Source organism: Calonectris borealis, chromosome 29, assembly GCF_964195595.1.
Source record: "Calonectris borealis chromosome 29, bCalBor7.hap1.2, whole genome shotgun sequence".
Classification (NCBI taxonomy): Eukaryota; Metazoa; Chordata; class Aves; order Procellariiformes; family Procellariidae; genus Calonectris; species Calonectris borealis.
The window spans coordinates 3,578,114-3,606,063 of record NC_134340.1 but is presented as its reverse complement, the minus strand read 5'-3'; the positions used below and the strand labels follow the sequence as shown (position 1 = coordinate 3,606,063).

The window sequence follows — 27,950 nt, the reverse complement described above, 5'->3', positions numbered from 1 at the left end:
ATGGGGTCCCCTTCAATACAGAAGGACTGTGCTACAAACCATCCCCAAACCACTAGCACATGAGTAATGACCTGCACGATGCCAAGAAGAGCTTCTGTCCTTTCAAGGGCAAGTTAAACTAAAAAGCAGTGCAACAATTACAGTACTTTGTAGGGTTTTTTTTTTCTTCTTAGGCTATGAAGTACAGAGGTTAAATGATATATAATATGGTAACCTTAAATGTTTTATGAGAGAACAGAAAGAGCAATATTGTTTACAGTAGATTCTTCCCTCTCCCTTTCAGGTACGCTGAATTTTCATTACCTAAGAGCAAATTCTGATGTAGCATTATATTTTTACTAGACTATCAAGAATATACTCCCCAAATATTGTGCCAGTGGCCTCAGTGGTGTGCGAGTCCTAAACATGACAGACCAAGAACCAGCAACTACATCTTTTGGACAGTTCATTTAGAAGAGTGAATGTAGAAGAGAAGGCAAACTTACTTTCTTTTTTTGGTAGGAAATTTGGAGTACTAATTTCACAAAGCTAATGCATACCAGACAATGTAGTACAAGCTCCTCCAGGCTGTTAGATGAATAAGGTCTTTCAGGCACTGCACACTGCCCTGCTTGTTCCCTAAAGTAGTGCTTTCTGGTAGCTAACCCCTCAGCTGGCAAGAACAGAGGACACTGGACCAAGTGCCATTTGTCTGCCAGCTTAAAAAAAGTAGAACCACCCTCACAGCTGTTCCATTCTGCACTTCCTATTACGCACTTTCATTGCATCTGACACTATAGGTGAAGACACACGATACTCTTTAAAATTAAAAACTCCCGAGTCTGATGAGCTCAGCTGTCAGAATCCCGCTGAAAGCCAACTCTAACCATCCCAGAGTTTTCAGAATCAATCACACCTAGCTTGCACACTCTGAAAATCATAACACGCTAAGAAGTCAATCTGTAACTTCTCATCCCGAACAAATGCTCCTGAAGTGAATCAGGAAGCAATAAATATTTTTAGAATGCAGCCTATTGTCATAGTTCCCTAATGAAGGGGAAAATAATTACCTGTTATGTATATCTCCTGAATGTTGTAAAGACAGGGGTTATAGATGAAGCACTATGGAAATTATGTATATTTTATGATGTGAAACCAAATAACTTTTTAGATCACCTTGAGTTCTTCAAGCATCGTTACAGACAGAAGCACGTGCTACTTATTTTGCTGCATTTTCATCCTTACAATACCAAGTTTAATGAAATGAATGCAGCTAACGCGTCCAGAACCTTCCAAAGTATGCCATTTTAAAGAATTGCTTTGACTCCTTTACAGTTAGAAGATAGCTCAAAGATAACTAGGCTGTGATTCCCTCCCCTACCAAACACAAAGCTCGTCACTGGTCGGACTGTCGTGGAGATGGTGCCCTCTGGTGCTCATTCTTCCTAAACCAGGGGCCAGATCCCTTCCACGGCGCCTGGAGCCCACCAAGTTTACAAGCAGAATCGGTAACATGGGGTTAAAGAATAACCATCAGGACATTTTCATGGAACTGCCATTTTTTTTTAACAATTTTCCCTTCCTCTTTCCCCCGTCTCCCTCCCTATTCACTGAGTGGCAAATGACAAAATAATACTGGTATTGCAATAGCATCCAGCTGCCTCTACGAGTGGCCCGAGAGCCTCATTTCCCTGTGCCCTGCACGGCGCTGTGCGTGCACATATTAACAGAAAAATATATGCATATAAGAACAGCAAACCCACAAAGCGACAGGAGGATCGCTGTCAGCAGCCTAAGTGCTGACCGCTTCCAACTCCAGGCCCCAGGAGCCCGCCGTGACCCGCGGTTGGGTCCCAAGGCCAGGCAGCCCACCACCATTCCAGGCACCTACCAGACGAGGTCACTCCACAACAAGAGAAAAGAGATGCTCCCATCATGCCTTCCCTTGCATTTTCACACAGTAAGAGACACTTCCCTATATAGTTTCAAGTGTCTCAGGACAAAAACAAAGCTTCCGTTCTGCCCTTCCAGAGCACAGCACCGCTAAGTACTTTTTGACAGCCGTTATTTCCCCCAGAGCATGGTGCAATGTCTTCATAAGTGACACTGACTACTGAACTTACGAGCCATCGCCACAGCGTGTAACTGCATCTGATTTGGGCATTTACAATGTACAACTCTTGGTGTTGTTTCTAGTGATTCTAACTTTGTCAGGTTTATTGCTGCTTTCTATCACTGGAACCACGCAAGACAACTGGACCCGGTCTTTGTCTTTGCACGTCCATGCAAGCTTTCCATTTACTTACCAGCCAGAACAAAACTGACTGGCTCTGGGCACTGCTGCCGTTACACTCACCCGATTTGCCACTGGTGTTTGTGGAGCTGCTAATAGTCATCACAGAGAGTTGGGGAAATGAAGCAAAAATTCTGTAGCTGAGTGATTGTACTTTGTGTGTTCTTTTAAGATGCTTTTTTTGTAATTAAGCCATACTGGAAACATCTGAGAGACAGCAGGTTTTGCATATATTCTAAACTATCTTTTAAATAATAAATCCAGATAAACAGAATTGCTTGTAAAAGCAAATTGAGTTTTAATAAATGTTTTTGCTTTCACTTTCTTAATTATGTCACTTTCCTTAATTATGCATAGTCATTTCTGAATTATCGTGATTTGCCCATGAGTAACTCCATTGCTTCAACTTTAAGTGTGTGGCCAACACTTACACAGATTAAAGATAAATAACTACGAGTACTATTGGTCTGAATACTACCAACCGCTGAGTAATTTCCAACATTTAGGGGCAGATTCGCTAAACGACTTAAGCAGGTCCTTAGTACTTCAGAACAGAGTACTAAGTCTCTTTCTATTAGATGAGTACTAACTATACATTTAAGCATATGCCTATGTCACAGGGACTTCCCGGTTCCACTCCCTCTCCGCCCCTGGCCCTCACAAAGAGGTCGGTGCAGCTTCTTCCTTGCAGGGGGTAAGAGAACTTGTCTTGCTCTCCAATTCTCCCTCATCTACTCTTCCCTCTTTCTAAACTACACCTTTCCCTTCCACACAGCAAACAATATTTGCACTAACCTTGCATATAGAACTGATGTTTGATTCCTAGTGAAAGTACCTTTTCTATACCACTAGAAATTCAGGTGTACTAGAGAAAGGAAAAAGAGACCTATTTGGAGAACTTGCAAAAGTTGCAACTAAAGCATTCAAAAGACTTGCAATAAAAGGCACACAGCAAGAATTTCCAAATTTAAACGGTTGTCTCAGTGGGCGTTTCATATTACTATCTTCTTCATGATTCCTCACTTTGTTCTAGGAAATATTTTTTGCTTTTCAATAGTATGATGTTCCTGGAATCTTCTTTGTAGTGAAAATGCTTAACCTTAATGTAGAAATTATGCAGAAATTTAAGCCTACAGCTATTCAGAAATTCAGAGCAGAGATACATTAATATTCTTCCTCCTTCCATCCCTCCTCATTCTTACAAAGGTACAACTAGTCTGTTCAGACCTGTGATTTGAATGAGGAGTAACTCTAGATGTCTGTGTAAAAAAAAGAGGCTCTCTCAGGGAAAGCCTCTCTTATTAATTTGTGTAACATGTTAATGTAAGAGATTTCACTAACAACCAACCTTACTACCCCTGGCGATATACATCAGTTGAGATGGAAATACCCCTCATTATATCCTAAGATAAAACATTTTAATCTCAAGAAGTCCGTGCTTCAAAGCAAGCCCCAAACACATGCATTTATCTTTAACACCAAAAGCTTTAAGTATTTCAAGAGGTACAATCTAAGCTTTCAGAGCTATATTAACTTCAGCAGGAGTATTGGATGGATGTACACAGGAGGCGTGATTACACCCAATATTTAGCATTAAAAAGTCATAGCTTGATTACATATGGAAAAGAATTAAAGACATGGAACATCCTGGGTGGGCCAGCCCACAAAACAGACCCCTTTCATGCACCTTTCATGAAACTCTGCTTCAGTGCAACAGATCTCGACACAAGGCAGAGGGGGACAGTCGGTGCGGGAAGGAACGGGCTCTTCAAAGCTTCGCCTGTTTCCCAACAGCCTCTTATAAAATTGCTGTCAGATCTGGGCCTTTCCTACCGTTTTGTGCCAACTAACTGACCTTTACCTCCTGTGGACTGATCTGGTTTGCAGAGTGTTCTCCATGGCTCAGGTCCAGAACTTTATATATGCCACAAGTTCTTTCAACATTTTACGGCGCAGGATCACAGTTGTGTAACAAGATGGAGATAATCGGGCTGTCACAGCTTGCTTGCAGCTCTGCACCATTTCGAGCCTCCCATTTCAAACAGTTGAAGAGGGTCCCCACCTGCTCCCGGAGCTCCCAGAATCCCAGAACCACAGACACCTCTCCTTTTCCACATCTCTCCAAACAATTTGTTGTTGGTTTCACCACACCTCTGTCTTCAGTCTCTTTGAGGAAATTTCCTTAATCGTTTGAAATTGGCTCTGGTTTTGGCTGTTCTATGATTGACCTCACCTTTGAGCCCTTAAATGCTGTGCAGAGTTTACAGAATCTATCGGAGGAGAATTAGGATGATTTAGAGAAAGTCAGGTCCCTGTTTCCTTGCAAGTGCTTATGAAAACATTTTATTTTATACACATACATATTTAAAAAAAAAATCTATATATCTCTGTGTGTATAATATATATATATATTTTAAAGGAACTACACTTATTCACTACTCTGACAAGAATTAACCAGGACTTTCCTAAGCTATTGCCGACTTTTAAATGGAAGGAGAAAGGTAGTAGACATTATGCAAAATGCTTTTTTGTAATTGGAGAAAATGACTTCACAATATGCAATTAAAAATAATTAAAAGTACTAAACTGTAAATCACTATCTTGAAACAAGCCCTGATTTTGAAGTTGATTTCATATAATTTGAACTCTTATTTAGAGGAATGAATACATCTTGTTGATGTTTGATTCTTGTTTAATAGTGTGTACTGTGATAAAGCAAACTATTTTGGAGTGAGGAAAATTTCAGTCTATCTTTTCAGAAGATTTTTCCTCAAGTGAAAATATCATGACTGAGCTTTTAATAATAGCAAGGTAGTTGATAATGAAGTGTAGTTTAACAACTTCCTGATTACCAATTCCTTCCTGACAATTACTTCTTCTGTGGTCTCATCATCCATTTAGGCAAGTCCACTTGATATTCCTCATCTAGAAAACATGCTTTAAAATATTTACTAACCTACACACTACGCAGATTAAGCATTCTAAATTGTAGATGTCAGAAGTGCTCCTTATTCAGATACTATGCTGCAGAGCAATTTACTTTTTTGCAGGACTCCTGCCGAGGTTAGTGGCGGGCTTTCCATAAAAGAAGAACCACTAGCTGCTTCTTGGATACAAGGTCTCATTTAGGTATGTGCCACTTGGCTTTATGACTAAAATGTTGATAAGGAAACTGATGAAAATCAAATGCTAATCAAGAAAATTTGATAGAATAGGTAGCACGTCATCCACAATTTTTTTAATTCGTCAGTCCACTGAGAAACAATTCTTTCTTGATTTGAAGAATTATTGCGTGTGTGTGTGATTTTATATCCTGACTTAATTGAGCTTTAATTACTTTGCTCATGTTAGTATTAGTATGTTTCGGTTTTTCCCTTTGAATTTTGGCATTGAGGTACCCCTGTGTTCTGGCTGATACTAACCACTGCTCCTTCACATGAAATACTGTTCCTGTATACAGTCCACTTTTACTAACAATGTGAATATGCTGCATAGAGACTATTTCATCGGTGAACAAGGGCAGTATGTGGACACCTACACCGTACTCTGGCTAACGAATGCAGCTTCTGACATGGAAGGTCTGTATGGCAATTACTTTATAACTGTAAGGGAATTTCACCCTTTTGTTCTCATTACTGGTGTGTGTTTATCTTCCAGTGACAACATCTGAGTCAGAAAACCATATAAAAGTTACAGAGCTATAAAGGAGATCAAAGGTATGTCTGTCAAAGAATGAAACTGAGCCGTAAGGACCCTTTCAAGAACATGGTCTTACAACATTTTTAAATGAGCTTTTGTTCAGTTTAGGCAAGTAACTTCAACTATTGTAAAATTTATTGTTAGTAAGTCCATAAGGATGAATGCAGAGAAGGATGAAAATATATATATACATGTGAAAATCAATTGTCAAAGTCAGTAAACAAAACTGTATTTCAGTAATACTTAAAGTACATTAAACAGTAAGAAAGTTCAAATATTTGGCTTTAATGGTGTGTAACCTGATGTCACTTGGATGAACAACATTAGCTGGCTGAATACTGATTCTTAATAAACAAACTAATTATTCAGTTTCCTGGAAATTAAACAGTAAGTTTCCTTTTCTTCTCTGCTAGACGCTGAAATGGAGATGAAGGTATCTTTGTAAAGTTTAACTTTTTTCCCTGCGAGTTTGAAGAATGAGAATTTCTTTCAACTTAATGTTTTTAGATTATTGTAACTTATGTGTGATAAAAAATTTAAATTCTTCAATTTTAAAATACATCCAGGGTACTTTTTAACTGGCTCAGTCCTCATGTTCTTACCCTCACTGATACTTTGTAATGAGTTGATAGCTAATAAGTATGCTACCTATGAGTTGATATGTAATGATTATGCTACCTATGAGTGTGTGTGTATGTGTATACATGCATTTTTATTAAACAGAAGGTATTTTTTTCTTTTTAGAAGCAAAAAGTTCAGCTGGTTTTGTGGCATTTTTTACATACCACATTGTTCTTACAACTTCTTGCACAAAATAGGGCACGAACTACTTGAATTTTCAAGTCTGATCCTATTACTTTTTGTGTAGATCCTCTCACAGTGATACTGATGAAAGAATAGACTGAAGAAAATACCCTTGTTAGTTTTCAGAAACACAAATTATCAAAGTATTTCATTTCAGTACTAATAATAGTTTTTGCTGTAATACGGGAGCTCATTAGGAACAAATGGCAGAGTAGAAGAAATACCACAGTACTTTTAGGTAGAAAAACAATTATGAGTCATCACTGTGACGAAGCTGAGAGAAAAAAATGTGATTCTAAAATGTATTAGGAAAGGCACTTGCTGCAAAGACCTGTTAATATCAATACGCTTTTCGGCAGGAGCTCCCTTCCAATCTTACGTTCCTAATTAAACATTATTTCTGCATGTCCCCAATATTCCCATGAAAGATATATTCCCAAAGGAGAAGGATATGACAAAATTGTCCCACTTTCTTTGTATCCCCCATGTCTTTAACTACTTCAAGATTTGCTCTAAAGCTCTTGCATGAGTATATCAGAGGAAACATACCACCACACAAGTTTATCATAAAGTTACCACGCAGCTTTAAACAAATATACAAATGTAATTAAATTTGTCAGCTGATACTGATAAAACTAACAGAATCTTCCACCCTTGAAAAAAAATCCCCAGAGATTTTTGGTTTATCTTAAATAAGTCCCCAAAAGACATGAGCTCAAACACATTTCTGACACTCCTCTACCAGAAGAGACCACGAGGTCTGACCCCCTTGGGTGGGAAGGCTTCCAGTTACAAGCTCCCTTCCTAAAGCCTACTGCACACCACAGAGGCTTCTCTCTGTTTCACAGGTTTACCACCTGAATTTATATCTGAGCCCATCCCGGTTTTCCCAGCTCACGTCTGCATTGGAACGCAGGCCAGAATTTCACCCCTTGGGCTTGTTCCACACTGTGGAACGACTGCCCTTTGTTTTGTGTTCGGTAACTGCTTCTAACGGTGCATTATCTTACCTTCAGAGGTAACTGTCTTCTACAGTATCACAGTGCTGGTTTGAGCTCTCTAAGGGTCTCAGACATCACCACCTAACTTCTTTATTGTTCTGGAGGTTACATGGTGCCAACAATTCCTCTGCCAAAATAAGTTACTATTAAAACAACACTGTCATGAGGCTATATTTAAAATGTTAAAAAAAAAAAAACACCAACCAAAAAACAAACTCTCAACTATAAATAAATTCTTTTTTGGCAGTTATTTGGTGAAACCATTTCAGAAAAAGCATGTGAATATTTTAGGTTTTCCTGTAGACTGTGTTCCTTATCATGCTTTAACTAATAAAAAACATAGTATCAAGCAAACACAGAAATAATAGCAAAACAGAATGTTACTCTTAAATAACATGGTGAAAATCAACAATAAAAATATCTTAATATACAAAGCAGCCACTTCGGAAGACTACTTAGTGAGGATAGCTGTAGTCTGGCGAGGGTAGTCTCTCCTTTATAGCTGATGGAAAGAGAGGGGCTCTTCCAGGAAGCAATCGGCAGCAGCTACAAGAAGCGCTGCTGTCTGGCGGAGCTGCTCACAGTCCACTGACTATGCAGAGGTATCATTTTTGTTTAGACCAGGACCGTTTTCTTTTTTGCTTTCATTTTCTGTTATCTCGCAAGATCCGAGATGTCTGATGTCTGTTACGTGCCTGTTGGAGAGTCTGTGTCCCCTCCTCTTCTGCGGGTCTCTTGGGGACAGCTGTGACATGGCACTGCAGTTTCTAGGCATGGAAAGGGCACCCAGCGACTGCCCAGCGAGGCAGAACTGGAACTGGCTGATTACACTGCGCCGAGCAGACCCGGGTAAAATCACCCCAGGTACCTTTAGCAGTTCTTGGAGAACCTATCCAGGCACCTCAATAAAGGCTCTTTGAACAGCTCTTTTAATGGACAGAAACTATTAATGCTTCGCCTAGGTGGAGCTGAGGAACTCTAATTTGCGACTCCTCAGTCGTCAATATGATTATTTTATTTGAATTAACTTTACTGTAGAAGGAAATGCACATCAAACATACCGTTTTAACATAGTATATTAATATAAGAAAAATATCTCTTTCTTCCCAACACAAAACCAAATATGAAGTCTGTGGTCATTTTTTTTCCTAGAACAGAATCCTTTTCCTCAGTGCCAAGAGTTCCCAGCCTCTATGTATACTGTGGTTTTCTTTTGGTTTGTTGTTGTGGCCATACATTTATTTTTGGATTCTCCCTCATTTTTGGCAGTTAAATTAGAAGCATGAGGAAAGGGTTTCCTCAATTATTTTGGGGGCTGGTTTTTGTTGTTTTTTTTTTAAATGAGACACACTCGAAGCAGAAACTGAAGCATACTATGAACTGTAATTTCAAAGTTGAAAAACCAGAAGAGTGTTCCCCAGAAGATAAAGCTATAACTCAAGTGAAAAATCTCCCAACAGGAGTAGCACCAGAAATTTCACCGCCCCAGGCTGTGCTCTGCAGAAATAAATTTTCTGCCATCCTGCTCAAAGCAGCTGCTGTCACAGACTTTTTCTGTTCCCATCCCATGCATTTTGCTACCCTAGGGCAGCTGCTTGCCCTGACTCTCCATTTGTGCCAGACCTGCCGATCGATCAACAACAAATGGAGAGCGTGAGTGTGTGCTTACAATATGATATAATCTTACTCAGGCTGCAATCCCAAGCACAACCAAGAGACTCCGAAATTAGGAGAGAAGTAAAAATAATTTAAGAATTCTTTTTATCTCCTAATTTCTGAACTGATTTCATTCTGTGGTTCAGACATTTGCAATGTTTATGATCAGTGAAACCGGTGTGTATTTTTTTAGTATACAGCAACAACTCTTGGTGCCAAAATCAACACACCGTACTGTTTACTGATGAATGTAGCAGTTTTCATTTTGATAATTCTCATTACTTCATCATACAGCTCATAGTATTTTACACTTTTCTCCAAGCCCAAATTCCTGAATTCATGTGATTACATGAGAATGTCAGCTTCCCCTTTATCACATAAAAATACAGATGAAGAAACTTGAAAGCATGCTGCCTGAAGGCCAGACGTTGAGACACCCTCGTGGTTTTATATCCTCAACAGTACGATTTTTTAAAACTTATTTCATTTGGGGGAGAGGGAGAGTAAAGGGGAAAAAAGGCTAACTCATCAACTTGGAATGTGTGGGAATGGCAAAGGATAGTTGTTAGTTCTTGGTTACATTACAGATGAAAGAAAACCCTTTTGTATAAGTCTTACCTGCACTAGGGTTAAAATAGTTGCTAAAAGGATGCCTGTCCTAGGCAGGTCTAGAGACACAGCGCACAAGCGTGACCAGGAAGGTTGTGACAAAGCAGGAGCAATATCTTCGCCAGCACCTGGTGGGACCTGCAGAGGCAACAGCGCAGGAGTTTCCTGAGAAACCCAACTCGCAAAACCGGAATTCCAGAATCCCGCAAATCCCTGCCTTGCTGTCTAAGGAAGAGCGAGTTTATTACCCCTTCCCTCTGCGGGAGCACCCATCCCATCGCTCCCCTTGACCCTGGCACCTGCTTTCACGAAAAGGTACCCCAAATCTTTTCTGGGACTGTGACTGTATCAAATTTACCTGAAATTAGGCGATAGTTACTGTGCGGAAGAAGGTGAGAAAAGGGGAAATTTGTCAGGTAACCGTGCATGTGCCACGTTTCCTTGGGAGAGCAGGCCAAATTTGGGGAACGGATACATGAACTACATTGCAGTACGAGCTGCCTGAAAACACATGCTTTAAAAAAAAAAAGAGTACCGGGTTTTAACTAGGGAAGAATTTCTTCACATTTTCACGCTGAGCATTTGTACCGAACTCCAACTAAACTTGTCCTTTCTCACGCATGATATTGAAAAAAACATTTGGAATTAGAGTTTATACTTTTTCTCTGTTTGGACTCGGAACCACAATCTGGTTTTCATCCCCTCCACCAGCAAAAAGCTCACAAAAACTGACAGGAAAAGCCTCTCTTGGGGGGTGGGGGGGAGGCAGAGACTGTTTTAGGATGGAAATGAGGCACTTTAGCGGGAGCTCTCCTCCCCTCACCTCTCTGCGCGCTCCTCCCCGCCAGCACTGAACGCCTGCCCGCTCTGAAGGGGCGACTCCGCGGCGGGGGGAGGCGAGAGGAGCCGTTGAGGAACGACCGTTGCGGGGGGGGGGGAGAGGGGGGCACTGCCCCCGCCGCGCGCGAGGCTGAGCGGGAAGGCGGGCTCCGGTGGAGGGGCGGAACTGCGGCAAATCTCAGCCAATCAGCGGCGGGGTCGCGGCTCGGCCCCTGCTGCCCGGAGTCGGGGAACCCCGTGGGTAACGGTTTCCCGCTCTCGGGGGCGCCGCGCGCCCTCTCAGGGGGGCTCCTCGGCGGGGCGGGGAGGAGGAGGCGCCCCCTCCCCGGCACTCACTCGCCCCGCGAGGCGTCCCTGCCCCTGAGGAAGGAAGGGGAGGGGAAGCAGCACAACTGGAAGGGGGAGATAAGGGCCGAGAGGGGCGGGAAAGCAAAAGAACGGGCAACAAAAGACAAAAGCTCCGAGAGGAGGAGAAGGAAGGAGCAGGAGGGAGGAAGCCGCACGGCCGCCCGCCAGCAGGGCTTCCCCTCACTGCGACAAAATGGAGGGCTGCAGAGCCCCTGGGATTCCGCTGGAGACAGCAGTCTGGTGCGCTTTCAGCCTGTGGAGAGCGGCAGGCTTCCCTCCGTCCCTGCCTGGCAGCCGCCGGGGCGGGGAGCGAGCACGTCTTCCAGCCGTGCGGAGCATCTCGCCTCTGGGAGCTGGAGAGATGACTTCTGCAGCGGCAAAGGTGTGTTTTAAACCGGAGACTGCCAGGCTGTAGCAGGAGAAAAGTGGTTTATGGCAGGTCACAACAAGCTGCTCGCCTCCAACGGAATGAGCTCAGGAGCCCATCAGCCCACACCTCGTTTTTCCTGATTTTGAAGACGTGCCTACACAGCACTAAATTTCCTTTAGTCTCCTTTGCCATGCATGTACCAGAATGGAACAGCTTGGTTCTAGTTAATATAAACCCAGTATCCCCAAAAGGTAGACTAAACTTCTGTTAAAAACAATCCTAAAGCTCAGGTTCCCCATTTGGTTTCACTCCAGTGGGCAAATAGGTGCATAGGGAATGAGCAGCCAATACAGGGCTTTAGATGGAAAGGCAATTCCTCCCCACACTTAAGAAAAAAAAAAAAAATCCCAGAAAACCACCACCCATTTCTTGGCTAATCACTCAAAAAAGCCTGTTTAGTTACTAGCTTTCTCAAGTGCATCCAGGGGATTTTTGCCAAGAATGCTGGACTAATCCCAAAATAAAAACAATGCTTTGTCTAGCTGTATAGGAGAAGCAGCTTTTTTTAAACGTTGTTGACTGAGGAGTAATTCACACAGACCGAGGCAGCTACTTTGAAAGGACAGCATTAGACATGCAGCTCGGGCTGTGGGGCACACCAAGTCAGCATTTATGAAAAGCAAAATATAAACAGGCTCTTGATTTTCATTTTTGTTTCTTAAGACTCAGCCAGACTTGCATAGCTCAGCTACACTCGAATGGTATTGATTTACACAGTATGCAAAAGCCCTGTCAGCTCCAACACTCATTCCTACATTAAACTCATCTGGAAACACTCTAAGTGAACTGTCCGGACATCACTTTGGGTTTTCCACAGCATCCTTCCTCGACTGACAATGTTACTAGAGACCTACAGTATCATAAAGTCCAAGTTCTAGCCCCAGAAAGATACACAATTCTGCAGGTTTCCCCAACAACAAAAAGATAACAGGAATTACCTCTTACTCCATTCCTTAAGAAATACCACATTCTCCACAGCTGTACATACTAAAAGAAGTAATCCAATACAATAGTCTCAATTTATTTGAAATAATTCGGTTTGAAAACTTTTTAATTTAAAATTTACAGCACACGTGGGGAGGAAACATGTTTTGTTACAACTAAAAATTATCAGAAGAGTGCTGCAGGGTTGTTTTCTTTAATTTAACACTGTCATGGCTTTATTCAAAACACAGTTGCACAAAATCAGTTACTCCAAAGTTTAAGGAAAGAGTTTGATAAGGAACCGAAACACACTATATACATACTGCCATACAAAGAGCATTAAAATAGGACAAAACCTCTACAAAATATAAAACCCACCCTTACATATTTGCATGAAAAGACCACCCACCAAGCAAAAAAGTTTCAAAAGTTATCTGGAGGCTCTGTATTACTTATTTTAAAAAATGCTATGCTGTTTAATTGCATGCCAAGCTGACAAATATGAAACTATACTTAGATGGTAACACTGAGGAAAAGACAAAGTTACTTAGGAAGTTAAGTTTTGTGTGAGGCTCAGATTTTTAGATGTAGCGGCTGATGCATGACGCTGCGAGTTGTTTTTAGTAAGTTAGGTCTGCCTATCTTAGGGAAGGTCTGCTAACCACTTCTGAGTTTATTCTGTTTTGTCCAATTAGCTCATCCAATGTCAAAACTGGACTCGCTTACTGAAACAAGACCAGTACTCAAATAATCTTAATCCATTAAAATACTAAATTTTTCGATTTAAAACTAATTTTATATGCATCAGTAAAAAACAGTTAAGGAAAACCCTGACAATGAGGTACTTTAAAGTACACGCTTATAAATAATAGATTTCAATCATTCACCGAAACTAAAAAAAAGTAAGCAGAAAGATGGGAAAACACACTTTTCTATCTCAAAGCTGAGCACAAAGCAACTGCCTTGAACACAGAGCCTCCATGACAAGATAGGATGTGCACTTACCTAAGAGTTCTATTCATTCAGTATTCATACACAAACACAGGAACTTAGATTGTGGTTGCAAATGTAGTTTTACCACTACTTTTCTAGTGTCTTTACAGCTATTTGTTAAAAAATGCAAAACCCATTTAGTCAGTTCATTTCCAAGTATATTGCCATCTGCCTGACTCGTTTCATTCAGGTGCCTTTAATGGCTGGCTATGCTTTACAGCTACATGAGAAACTATGATTTAAGGCTCTATTCGGGGGAAAAAAACCACACACACAAGAAATTGGGCTTTGCAGAACTTCAACCCTGCAGTATCTAAACTTGATTTAAGAGTTGGAAGTCACATTTAAAGTCTGCTAGTGTGTGAAATACTTATTAAATATTCACAGGTAACCGATCTATGGGTGACTGACTCTTACTTAGGTCCAGGAAATCTCCCTCTTCCCCATCCTTGGTGTCTCCCCCAGTTTAATGGCAGCTATTGTCAGCCAAGACAGATATAAAAATAAGTCTCTTGAATAAAGCTGTGTGTGATATTTGGTTCAGTACCTAGGTGAAACAATGTAAATTAGTTTTTTATCAAGACTACTGTTTTAAATCCAAATCATGACTGAAAGGAATGCTGTATGTCTGAACTTGTTTTGCAGTGGCTCGAATAGAAAACATGAATCCATTGGGGCAGAATTATTAAGACCTGTTGGTCTCACACAGGCTGCTAGAAAAAGGCTTCTCTGCATGTCTCCTGTACTTGCCACCAACTGTATGCAATGGAACAAGTTTCTGCAGCCATTCAATATAAAAAACCCTAAATTATTCACTAGTATTATACATGAACTTGAACGTTTTGCCTACAACCAGATTTAAAAAGTTTAAAAGGTGACCAGCGAAGAAAGACTAACTTATGTTCCTCTTTCCCCCTTCAACGATTCTATAAAAGTGGGGGGGGTTGTTTGAAAAAAATGTGCTTGAAGGAGTTACCCGTTAACTTCTGCATTAGAAATGCATATATTTTATAGCCAAACACCATGATTGTTGCAGAATTCCCGAAATGACAATGCAAGAGCGACGTGAGTGAAAGTTTAACAAAGACTTCTAGCAAAATCATTTAAAACTACAGATTATTTGCTTTTGTTAATACCTGCGATGACTATGTATTTTCGAGAAAATTTACGCGTTACAACCCTTTCAGTTTGCCAAGATACGTTCTTGAAAGTATCTAGTGAATACTCCAGCAAACACTGAACATCTGAACAAGCAGGAAAAAAAAGATCTTCTGAAACCCACTTAGGCTTTACAATGTAACACACAAAATGAGGAGAAGACTTAGAAAAATATTACAGGAGTCACCTTTTAAAAATCTGAAATGAAAGTGTAATCTAGTTGTCGATTTCAAATAGAATCCCTGGTAAACTCAGACTATAGTCAACATCTCCTTTAAAAGAGACTGGAATTTGCCATATAGCATTTTTGAGTTCAGCTTTTTAAGTATAAAAACTTTAAAATCTTGAAGGAAATTCACAATATTAAACCCATGTGAAATGGGTGGTTTTTAACTCTGGGCTAATGATAACCAACACAGCAAGCTTGTAGAAAATTAAAGAGCTCCAAATAAAAGTCTAGGGGGAAAAACTTGACAATGGCTTCAGTGATTATAGGGCTGAAAATTGTCTTCTACATATAGGTTCACTAACAGGCTATTATATCTTATTTGGAATGATAAAAAGGGCAAGAATAGTAAAACCACACTTCTCCTATAAAAAGTTAACATATTATCTTCTGTAGGGACATCTATGGTACATGGAGACATACAGATCTGCATAATCACTATTGCGTATTCTGTAACTTAAGAATCTGGTCCTACTTGTGTCTATAACAAATTAATCATCCTCTTCCTCGCCTTCATCTTCAGGGTCTCGTTTCCTCTTCTCCCCTCGAACGCCCTCTGCTAAGGAAAAGAGGTATGCATACATGTCATTAGGTTCTGCTCAGACATCATAAATGTAATGTTATACTTGTAGAAAAGGTAATTGAAATGGATTAGTGTTCGTTTGTAGTTAATGCATTCACCACTATAATGTCTCTGTTGCTTATGGCTCTCAAAAAAAGATCAGTTTACATTACTCTGAATAATTCATGCAGGCCATATTAAACTAAGTTCAAGGTAAGCATGTGATGTTCCATACAGGAATTATCAAGATGAAGTGGATTCATAAGAAAGTGTTTGTTAACATATATTTGAGAACTAAAATGGAAATGACGTTTTTGTATCTCCCTAACTTTAGTTTTTAGAAGTTGCATACACCCTGCCCAAAACCCAGCAGTTTCTGCAGATACCAAGTGAAACGTGCTCTGTTCTCTCTCCAATGACAAACTGATATAAGCATCTTGCATAAACATCTTTGAGCTTATTCTTAGAAATATGCTTAATTCGGTCAGTGGACTGTGCGCTCTTGTGGTGAAATCATGAAATGCAATTTTGTCAAATCTAATAGATTTATTTTCCAGCAGTCATTTCCTGGCTAATTAGCCATCCTGACCTCCTGCTTTGTTGTCTTAATAGATTCGAAGGCTGCATTTGTAAAGGGTGAAGAATTAGCATTACCATTTCAGAATTTCATTTTTTTCAAGTGCAAAAGACATCTCCAAAAACTGCTCCACGAAGCCAAGCGTACAGATGAGACGGGGACTAGTCTGGTGAGAAATTCTAGAATTTGTCTACAGTTTACACAGACTTCAGGGCTTCAGCATTAATACAAAACTTTGCTGCTAGGGATAGTTTAAAGATTAGGACAGAGTTCTTAACCATTAGAAAGCGAAGTTCTGGAAGAGCCTCGTAGCAAGAGAAGAACAGAGGAAAAGCCAGTTAATTTTAAGACGAAGCTTGATTTTTTTTTAAAGGGACTTTAGCAGCCATTGACTGGTAGTAACAGGGGACTCCTATCCGCTGTCTTAATCTTTCCACTTGGAACAGAAATGCGCACAACTAAGCCACCCATCCATCCACCCCCAGATCAGAGTACGCTGGTATCCGCACAAGCATCAAGAATAAGCCTTCTGCTGGTCCAGAACAGAGCAGGAGCATTGAACATAAGGCTGGCCCTTCCCTGAAGGCTTGGAAACCTCAATCAAGGTGCAAAAAAGAATGAGTGATATGTTTGTCCTGTTTAACTTCTTGCAGGTCCTTTTTAAAATATCGGAAGATAAAATAATAAGTTACTTTACGAAAAAATACTCAAGTAACCCACTTCTTGCAAACAGAACTTTACATTCTGCAAAATACCAAAGGAACAGCATCAGCGTGCAAAAATGCCACTTCTTCCACATCAGTTACACGCACTCGATACACTATACCTTCTTAAAGCAGGATGAACCACACACACTGGCAATTTTTTGCAAGCTTTTGACTATTATGCACGTGTCTGACATCAAAACAGTAACTTATGAAATTAAGAAGTTACAACCATTGATAAAAAGACTAGACAGAAAAAATATGGTTACGCTCACTAGCTAAGCCGTTAAGACAGGATACTGGGTCGAGCCTGCCTCCTAGGAGTTGCCTCTCAGGTAGAGAGGTTTACTGGAAAAGCCGCTTTCAGCTCGATAAAGGGAAAAGATACAGCTGCTGCTGCTGCTTCTAGGGCTTGCCAGCAGAGCCTCTGATGTATTAAAGAAGGTATTTTAAATGTATGTAAATAACATACGCAAGGTATACAGAAGAGTCCCTCTCCTCTCCATGTTGGAAAATTAAAATTTCTAACTGTAGGAGATGCAGTATCTTTCATTTTAGAAAACTGCTTCAACGAGAGACTTTGAAAACCTGTCATTTCTTCCTTATTCTTATTTTACAAGTGAGCGGACAAAAAAAAAGTATCAAATACTGCACAGCTACTTTACTACCTGCTCGAGCTCTTGCTTAAACCGATCCTAAAATTCTTCACATACCTTCAGAAACAGACCAAACAGTGATTTATGCCATTAGAGTGCACATCCCAAACTTGCAAAGTTACAGAATTATAAAGAATCAACCATTTTGGTCACAACTTGAATAACTTGAGAACTTACCTTCTTCCTCTTCATCGCCTCCTTCTTCAACATAGTCATCATCATCATCTTCATCCTTTACAAAAATTGTGAAATATTTTTAAAATTGCCGTTTATTTAAGTTTTGCTTACATGCTGATCCTGAGCAGAAATTCAGAAAATCCCACTTACTCTGTTCAGAGGTCACATTCCACATTTACTTTTTTGTTACTGGCCATCTGTACAAGGATAGGCAGCCAAACTGACTATAGTACATTTAATCACCCACGCCAGTTATTATCTGGCCCGGTATTCTCGTTTCTTTGTTTTTCCCCACTTATCACTACCTTACGCCAGCTCAAGAGTAAGTTATTGCAAAATTAACTGAAGAGGCCACGACAGCAAATAGAAATGACAAACAGCCTTAGTTTTCCTTTTAACCCTCTGTCATTAAAGGACAACGAAGAGGAGAAAGCAGAACAGCTAATATCTTTACAAAATTATTGTTTCTATGTCAAATGAATTAGGTTGCTGGGGATTTTTTTTCTTAGTGTTTTGTTGTGGATTTTTTTTTGTTGTGTGGTTTTTTTTTTTTTAAAGCTGATAGCTGAAAAATGTAAACCAATTAACAATCAGCAGCCCCAGAAAATTAAACAATGGAGCAAGATCTCTGCCCTACTGGCACAATGTCAAGCCTTGAAGACAAACTGAAGTCTTATTTTTATATCCATCTGCTATTTCGAATTTTATACATAGGGTAATATAACAAATGAAAATGTGAAAACATTAGAGAGCCCATCTGACATTTGCCCTAAGAACATGGGGATTAAAAAGCGCTCTCGATTACTTCATTGCAATTAGAATGGTGCATGATTTAATTTTCCAAATTATTTTCCAAAATACAGGGAAAAGCTAGCAGACTAGAACTCTCTCAAAACTTCACATGCTTCGCCCTGACGACCACCTGTTCCCTACCTAAAAGAAAGCAAAATACAAACTCAGTACCTGGTTTTGTTGCACCGTCATCAGAAGGGCCACGGTTCTGAACTCCCCTAACATTTTCATGGCTCTGTGTGGCAATTCCTAGTCACCTAACGTGCAGAGCATGTGCACATACTGACGACCACACACGATTAATCCCTGATATTATTCCTAGTCACATATTGTTCATTTTCCAATGAACTCTCTCTAAGGTCTTGGCTTCAAAACAGATTTACTCATTTAGTTTTACCTTCATTAATTGTGTTACAGACATTACCTCTTCAGAGTATTAAGGCAGGAACAAAGTTACATTCGTAAGCAAATCATATGAGCGCTAGTTACAAGAACAAAATGAAGAACACCAGAGAGTTTAGTTCAAGATTTTCTGCACATCCATGTGAAATGCAGCCTATAGGAGGTAAACTCTTATCAAAAGTAACAGTAATGGAAGTGATGTCAACAGGATTTTTTTGATCTGAAACGTAAAGCTGCTTGCACAGCCTTGCACACAAACTCCATGCCAGACACACTCTGCCTCCGAAACCCCTGTAGCTGTCCAAGGAGAGTACTAAACCAGGACTCCTGGGTTTTACTTCCATGCAATAATCATTTAGGCATGACCAGTTTATATCTACAAGAATCTATTCATAACCTTGTAAAACATGTGTATTTTCTTATCTTAATACTCCTCCACTTGCTTTTTAGCACAGTACTACTTGAAAGATCCTGTGGGCTATTCTCCACAGCTCTTCAACACCACCACTAAAGAACATTTTCAAGTGAGTGCATGGTAAAAACCCCAGCATTTATCACAGCAAAAAACATAGACTTTTCCTTTGTTTCACCTTACTTGAAGTACTGGTAACTTGTTGCGACTTCATTCTCTTCTTTCGCAAGACTAGGGCATTTTCTTTGATTTTCCGAAATAAATTAATTTATTCTACTTAACATGTATTTCTATTCTGACAAGTTAATTGGTAGTAGCGCATAGTTTCAAAATGTTGGGGAGAACGGATTCGTTAGCTTACAGAGAATAAAGAGGCTCTACCGTCCTGCAACGTTAAGGGGTGGGATAAAAGTCAACCAAGCCTTGGAAGTCAGCCAGGACCATCTTCATAGCTGACAGCCACCACTCGTGTTCAAGGCAACACTTTACTTCAGTGACAGCAGCATTCTCTCTAAAATATCTCACTGCATCTACCCTGCATTTATATACTCTGTGTCTGTACATTTAAATTAACACAGAAGTCTGTAGGCGGTTTTTCTTTATTTCTTGGATTTGGTAGAATTTACAAACTTTACCTGAATCTCTTCTTTCATCAGGTATGAAAGACCTACTTCCTCCTCCTCTTCTCCTTCCCCCAAATCTGAACCTCCATCATCTTCATCATCTTCCTCTTCATACTCTCCTGGAGGACCAGCTTCATCCTCATCTTCATCATCATCACCTTCATCTCCTTCTGAAATGAAGGATACACTTTTAAATAAATGCTAAAAGTTTCATTAACTTCTCTTTATGCAAGTTTGTATACACCAGGTCAAGCTAGTTGTAATGTTTTTTTCCAGAAGCATTTGGGGTTTATTTTTTTAAATGCAGGCAACATGTGGGAAACAAGCATGATTTTAATGAAGTTAATCGTTATAATTTTTTTCCATGAAGAAAGGCTACCAATGTTTTTACATCACAAGCTTCAGGCAAAATTCTCTATGCCTGAAGCAGCTACATATGCAAACTCCTGCAAGGGAGCTGAAAATGTCGTCAGTGGAAGGAGAAGAGAGGCTTCTCTATGGAATCAAATCCTAAAATATTTAAAGGCAAAACCAGCTTAACATATTACATTTATCTGTTATTTAATCACTCACTAGTAACTATTAAACACCTACAGCTGATCTCTCATTTCATTTTTGTGTCTGGAGCGTATAATCACTTTCATAGTTTCAGTTAGGTGAATTACAAGAAATGACAAGGTGATTTAACGCTTAAATTCATTTTCAAGTTAATAACCTATTAATCTATTTTCAAATATTGGGTTTATTTTCACATTCCAAATATCAACTATTTGGCTTTCACTGAGTTCTTTAAACACAGGCTTCCAAACTTTGATGTGCCTGAGTACTCGTCAGCAGCCCCCTGACAGGGCGACCCAGCACACAGCAGCAGCAGCTCCCAGCCAACGATTTAAGGCACAGAGAAATCACTGGAAAACCTCTGCCATAAACAGATGCAGCCCAAATCTCGCTGGTTATTTGTGTGGATATTTAGAACACAGACATGCATACGGCGCTGCATCACAACAACAGCCCATCATATTTGCTAACAGCGCTGAAACGTGTTTTGGATGTTTTCTTTCTTAACAGCTTTGACTGTGTCAGTCATCTGTTAAGCCAAGTACATTTAAAGAAGAGCACGCATACTGGTCCTGCAATCACATCAACGTAGAATTTGTAGCCACACACTGACAGACCTATGCCTACGGGTTTCGTTTTCCATCAGGTAACAATGGAAAAAGACGTAGGAATAGCCTCGTTAAGGACTATAACGGAGGTCAGATCAAAAGGAACTATATACATTTTTTGAACAAAAAACTGTATTATACTTGAGGACAGGACTGAAGCCATTACAAAAAAACAGTAAGATTATAACTTTTCATGCAAAATAACGTGTGTTTGTTCCCTCGCTTTGTATCACTCAGGAGTGCCGAAGTGCTTTACTACCGGCAACAACTTATTTTGAGAACATTTATATCTTTGTAACATCTTTAGTCAAATTTCCTTAAACTCAGAAGGCTTCTGCAAGAACACTCAAAACCTTTGACAGGGGTTTCCCTTCTGTATCACAGTGTGTTAATACCAAACGAGTTCTACAAGTCCGCGCATCAAAAATAAGAGCACAGAATCGTGCTAGTGCATTCAGAAGTCACTATACCCCACGCCACATCTGTATCTTTATTACAGCATACTATTTCTATCCACAGTTTATTTCAAGAAGTTACCCTCATCATCATCATCTTCTGAGTCCGGTGCCTCATTATCTTCCTGATCAAATCCATCTAGGTATGTGATTTGCTGAAGCAGCTCAAAAATGCTGTCTCTGTAATCCTCGAGGTTTGTAATCTCACAGTTGAACAGGTCAAGGCTCTTCAAGTTTTTGAGATTTTGCTGAAAATAAATGAAAAGGGTCTTTTTCCCCCCAATTTCATGATGTGGTACTTCAAGTTACAGTGCAGTCATGGCCCAAATACAGTTAACCATACAGCCAGCTACAGAATTTATTTGGTCCCCATCCCTTCTTTTCTATTCAGTATTTTGCTCCCCATTAAACACAAACTTCAGTTCAAAAAGGTGTGTGCATAGTCAGAACGCTAATGAAAGTGCTTTTGCAGATCAACTCCACAGCGCGTTTGCAGCACGCCCAACACATCCTTGAAGCGCTAGACCACCATGCACAGACTGCGTAACACACATTTGGGTTTGGTTTTTGTTTGCATAGCCCATTTTTGTTCACTCTTGGGCAAAAACTTAACAAGTCCAGCAGCCTTTCAGTAAACAGTTTGACTAATTTAATTACAGGGATCTTTGAGAAGCAAGAGGCACTTGGTAGGACTGATAACTACAGACCACTGCAGAATTTGCTTTCCGAACAATAAAGACTAGACAACTGGTGGTGCTTTTTCTCACCTTTCAGACTTTACCCACATACAGGACGAGACACCTGCATGGCTTGGCAAGCATCTAAGATGTAAATAAAAGTGCTTCCTCTATGGAGCACTAACTGCTTTACTTAGTCTACTAACTGCTGGCTTAAAGCACCATTAAAGTAGATGAAGAATCTTTATGAGCAGTTTTAAAAATATGCAGTCTATATCAAAATCCTAGGAAAAAAAAATCATCAGCTAGAAAAAAGGGTGCACAGGCGCTGGCAGCTTCCTCCCACATCTAAGTAACCTACTACTGGTGCTTTGTTCCTAACTGACCGTCTCATACACACATCCTAATCACTTCACAGTTTAATGAACGCTTAAGGCAGTTGCTTATTAGACAAACTATACCTTAACAAACGAACACAAGAGGATTAGCAAGACAGAACGTGGCTACTTTTCTTTCAAAGACAAAACAGAAGCTCAACAATCTCTTACTCAGTACATCCCACCACTAACACAGAAGGAATTTTACAGGGGTACATTTACTGTCTCTAATAACCATGACATCAGGTTAATAAAGTCAGGACCAACTGGAATACTGACAAACCTAAAACACCGCAGCATCCGTTTCACCTGAGCTGGCAAGAAAAAAATTTATATAGAAGATATGACAGGTGAGGAAAGAAATTTAATTTCACATGCCTTTCAGCTGAAAAGGAATATAAGCAGCTAGAACATATCACGCTGCATCTTTGTACTTGCTGATCTCTTGCACTGTACTAGTTTAACCCCCCCCGTTTGCTGTTTCTATACTGTGCTTGAAAAAACTGCTCATACACAGCCCTTACAGCTAAGTTGGTACCATTCCATTGCAAAAAAATTAATTTATTGCAAAATCCATTGCAAAAAAATTAATCTATTCTTGATTTAAGAAAAATAGTATTTATTAGATTTAAATTTTCCATTAGCCCCTCTCACTTCATACTTACGAGAGCTTCCACAGTGCCAAGATCTTTGATTTTGTTGCCACTTAGATTTAGATATGTGAGATTTGGACATCTTTCTGCAAGGACCTCCAGGCCTCCTGAGATGATGTTGTCGCTCAACTCCAACTATTATACACGAAAATTTAATTAAATGACTAGATTTTTACCATCAAATTCAGACCCACATCATTTTTAATCATTCTCCCTTTAAATGAACAGTTTAAATCACAAAGCTGAACACTTTTGAAGAGTCCCGCAAGTTAACAAGCAGTAGTTGAGTTATGGCTTTGGCTGCCAAAAAGTTCCTTTAAGTTTACTTTGAGAATTATAAAGTACTCCTTAAAATCTCATGGGTTTGGATACTTAAATTTTAAGCTGGTAGAACACATAATACTGGAATTCGCTGCAAGCCTTTATTCTGCCAGCGATGTGCAACTTCCCTGGCTGGGCAACCCAACGGCCTCTTATCAACCATCGGCATTCGGCAAGACACGGCCAACCTCCACATTTTTAATAGACAAGCATTTACTGTCCTAAGAGTCATTGGCCAAGCCCCGTTTGGCCATAATTAACTGGAGATAACCCAAAACAATTTCAGATCTTAAAAACACATAGGAGGGATATGGCTGCCACCTCATAAAGCACCGTCAGCGCCACACAAGTTCAACTGCGAGCGCCGAAAGGCGCAACCGTGGGTTGTCACCCACGACTTTTACTTCTCAAAGCGCTGGCAAGCGAGAGATACGTACCTTTCGGAGCTTGCTCAACGTGGGAAGTTTGGCCAGCGATGTCAGCTCTACATTGGCCATGCTAAGAAACTCGAGTTCTTTAAATGAATCATTCAGACCTTCGATTTCACCGTTGCTGGATCGGCAGTTATCGAGCACCAACTCTGTCACCTTCGAATAGGACAGCAAGTCACTTGTCAGTTTAATGAGCATCAAAAAACCACACGCTTCATCTAAACCACAACTTGGAGACCGTTGAATACCTGTTGGTTTGGTGTTTGTTTTAAATTTAGACTAGACTTGTGGTCCAAAATCACTGACACCCGCCTATTTAAAAAAAAAAGTATGCGGTTTCCCTTCCTCTGAGCATGCTTCAAATTCTGCAAAAACTGCCGTCTAACCCCAAACTTTACTGATGGACACTTTTATAGCTTCCTATAGTGCCACCGCGGCCTGGGGTATAAGCTGCCTTCATATACAAGTGAACTGCTAACTTGTTTCTAAAGTCCAATAATTTAATTGTGCGTATTCAAAGCTACAAAAGCATTCAATTCCTTTCTGCACCCTAAACCTTCTGGCTCCAGATTATTTTAGCAGTGAGTTCTGCAGGTGAATTAAGCCCAATTAAATCACTTCCTCATGCCAAAGCCACTAAAACAACTAGAGAATCGATACAGGTCACGTGCTTTGAGGAACGGTAACAAGGAGCAACCAATTAATTTTAAATCATTTCATCTGCAGTGAACATACCACTCATTAGAAAGGACGTTAACAAGGCGACTCTTCCTTTCCCCTGTACACTTTTAAATAATAACGTTTTAAGACTGCAGAAACCTCCCAGTGGCACGCTTTGCCAGCTTCAAGTAAAGTCTCGCTGTTGTTTTATTTTTCCACCAGAAAACATTACTCCAAAACAAGCACGAAGTTTTAAAGAAAGCTGCCAGGGGAGAGGGGACCTTCACGGCTTCGCCCGAGAAAGACGCACGCTAGAAGCGCACGGAGGCCTTTCCAGGTACCTGCCACTGATAAACTTACTGAAACACGAGCCGTTTGGTTAAATCAACAGTTTCAGGCACTTTTTTCCCCAAATCCCCCGCGGTCAGTCTCGCAGCGATACCGACGTATTTGGACTTTACTCCTGGGGCAAGCGAGAGGCGCAAATGCGAAAAAAAAAAACCACCAAAACACCCTGATCTCGACGCAAAACCATCTGCCAGAGCCACGAGTGGGGCAGCGGGGTCCGCGAGAGGACCACGGGGGACGAGGGCCGTCCCACGCGACGTGTCCCCCCGGCAGTGGCGTGGGCGGGTGGCGGGAAGGGGCAGCGCGCAGCCTCGCAGCGCACGTGAGCTCCTAAATTTTCAGGTTTTTCCTTTTTTTTTTTTTTTTTTTTTTTTTGCATCTTTCCGAAGAAACGGGAAGTTGGCGGCGGGAGGTGCGGGGGGACGCCGCGTTCGTTAACCGGGTGGGGTGGGGACGGGACACCCCCCGGTTCTCCCTGCGGGGTGGGCTGGGGGTCGGGGGGGGACCCTCCGGCTCTCCCCCCCGTGCGCCCGGCGGGGCGGCGGCAGGAAGGAGCGGGACCGAGCCGGCCACGCCACGCAGCGCAGGGCGGGGGGGGGGGGGTGGGGGGGCGGAAAAGAAAATTAATTTAAAAAAATTAAAAAAATAAAGGCTGAGGGAAGGGTGGAGGCTGGACTCGGCGCGACCGTGACCTGTTTACTACAGCCGCGCTCGCAAGTTGGAGGCGGCCGGCGGCGAGCCGGGAGGGGATTAACGGCGGGAGCCCGTCGGGGGCCCGCCCGCGCCCCTCGGCCCAACTTCGGGGGGCGCGGGGCGAAGCTGGCGGCGAGGAGGGGAGAGAGGGAGGGGGCGCGGGTCCCCGCCGCCCCGGGGCCGGCGCCCGGAAGCGCCGCCCGCGCCCCGCGGGGCTCCTGCGCCACGGCTGACCCAGATTCGGCGGCGCCGCCGGGCCGGGCCCGCGCGGCCTGAGGCGGCGGCGGTTCGCCCGTGCGGGGGCGGGAGCGCGGCCCGCCGCCCCGCCGCCCCTCACCTTCTCGGGGGCCCGGTTCCTCAACTCCAGGTTGATGCGCTTCTTCATCTCCATCGCCCCCCCCTCCCGCGGCTCCGCAGTGGCGAGGGAGGGTGGCCGGGCGCGGCGGGGGACCGGCCGCGGGGTCGCTGCTGCGGCGGCCGCCGCCGGGAGGGAACCGGGAGTGGGGAGGGGAACGCCGCGGGCAGCCGCCGCCGCCGCCCCGCTCCGCGCGCAGCTCCGGCCCCGTCAATGGCCGCTCGCACACTGAGCCTCCATGACATGGCGCATGGCGCCCCCTCCCGCCGCCACGCCCCCGTCCCGGGGCGGGGCTTCCTCCGCGCCACCGCCCCTCTCATTGGCCCCGCCGCGCCGCGGGGGGCCCTGCGCGATTGGCTGGTCGCGCTGCCCGTCCGGCGGCGCGGCCTTTTAAAGGCGGGGGAGGGGAGGAGGGGGGCGGGGTTTGCCTTTGTGCGCGGGGGCGCGCGCGGCAGCGGCGCGGGGGGGGGGCGCGCGCGCGCGCGCGCTTTTTGCACGTGGTGGCGGGGAGGTCACGCGTGGGGTTTTGCACGCCTGGTTGCAGGAGGGACGGTTGCACGGGGGGCGGGGGGGATGCTGCAAGCGGCGGTTTTTGCCCGTGGCGTTTTGCACGCCTGCTTGCGTGGGGTGGGGGCTGCGGGCGGGAGGTGGCGTGTCCGGTTACACGGAGGGAAGGCTGCACGGGGGAGGAGGTTCCGCGCGGGCGGGTTGCGTGTCCTGTTGTATGGCCTCGGCGGGCGGCAGGTGGGGGTTTGCATGCCCCGTTGCACTGGCGTGAGCTGCTGGCGGGGGGTTGCACTCCCTGCTCTCACGGAGAGAGGTTGTATCCCCTGTTGTGCGGTGGCGAGGGGCTGCAGGTGGGCTTTCGCATGCCCCGTTGTACTGGGGTGGGCTGCTCGCGGCGGTTTGCACGACTGTTTGCACGGGGATGAGGCTCCAGCACCGTTTTGCATGTGGGGGTTTGCACGCCTGGTTGCACGGGGATGGTGCAGGTGAGGGTTTGCACGTGGGATCTTGCATGAGGGGTTGCACATGGGGTTTTGCATGCCTGGTTGCATGGAGGACTGCAAGCAGAGTTGCACACTGGGTGTTGCACGCCCAGTTGCATGGCGGGAGTTTGCAACGAGTTTTTCTATGTCTTGTTGCATGAGTACAGCAGACGAGTTTTTGCACGTGGGATTTTTGCATGCCTGCTTGCATGGAGAGGCTGCAGGTGGGGGTTTGCATCTGGGGTGTTGTATGGGTGATTGCGCAGGGCGGGTTGCATGCCCGGTTGCGCCGAGGTTTGCACGCCCTGGGGTTGTAGCCTCTCCTGGAGGCTCTGAAGGCGAGGCAGGACATGGATGCAGGCGCTTTCAAGCTTTGCTCTTCCTGGCCGACCTGTTCTGGTGCATCCTCTGCATGTGCAGTCTCTGCAGGAGAGCTCACCGTAAGGCTCTGAATGCTCCAGTTAAAGTTCGGATCCTGTCAGCTTTGGGCCTTCCGCTGTTGATGCCCCATTAAGCGTCTCCACGCTGATGGCTGTGCGAGCCTTGCAGTTAAAATTGTTTAAAAAAAAAGCCACAAATAAAGGATGTAAAAACTCCTCGAATAGGGAAATGTGCAGGGGACGACGTGATGCCAAAGCAAACCCACAGGCGAAACCCGCTGGATCCTGCCAGGTCTGGCCAAATCTCGGTCTGGGCTTCCTGCAGCCCCCCATGACTGAGAAGAAGCTGCTGTTGTTGCTGTTAATTTGCATTATTTTGTGTTAATACGCATGAAGGCAGCTTTGCAAACATATAGGATATGTAGGGGAAGGTAGATGCACGAGCAAACAACTATGTAACAGCATAATTCTTTAATCTTGAGGCACCTCAGGATGGATATATATGGTTTCTATGTATCTGGAAGCATGGAAAACTTTTTTGCTATTTAAAATTAAAAATATTTCTGTATTTAAAGCTTCG

General features: G+C 42.7%; 1 protein-coding gene across 5 annotated transcripts; it reads right to left on the bottom strand.

Annotated features, from left to right (window-relative positions):
* Positions 1–12,692: 12,692 nt before the first annotated feature.
* On the bottom strand, positions 12,693–26,285 carry ANP32E (acidic nuclear phosphoprotein 32 family member E). 5 transcript variants are annotated; one of them, XM_075175963.1, is made up of 7 exons: positions 25,984–26,285; positions 23,952–24,101; positions 23,206–23,328; positions 21,569–21,734; positions 19,878–20,035; positions 17,637–17,691; positions 12,693–15,519 (listed from the first exon to the last, which is right to left on the bottom strand). In XM_075175963.1, exons 1-7 carry the CDS (start codon positions 26,035–26,037, stop codon positions 15,452–15,454), a joined length of 774 nt encoding a protein of 257 aa, XP_075032064.1. In that variant the 5' UTR covers positions 26,038–26,285; the 3' UTR covers positions 12,693–15,451. The 5 variants fall into 5 exon arrangements, with proteins under 5 accessions (XP_075032064.1, XP_075032067.1, XP_075032066.1 ...); XM_075175966.1 differs by having other exon boundaries at positions 12,693–15,516; positions 19,878–20,032; positions 25,984–26,261; XM_075175965.1 differs by having other exon boundaries at positions 19,878–20,032; positions 25,984–26,260.
* Positions 26,286–27,950: the final 1,665 nt, after the last annotated feature.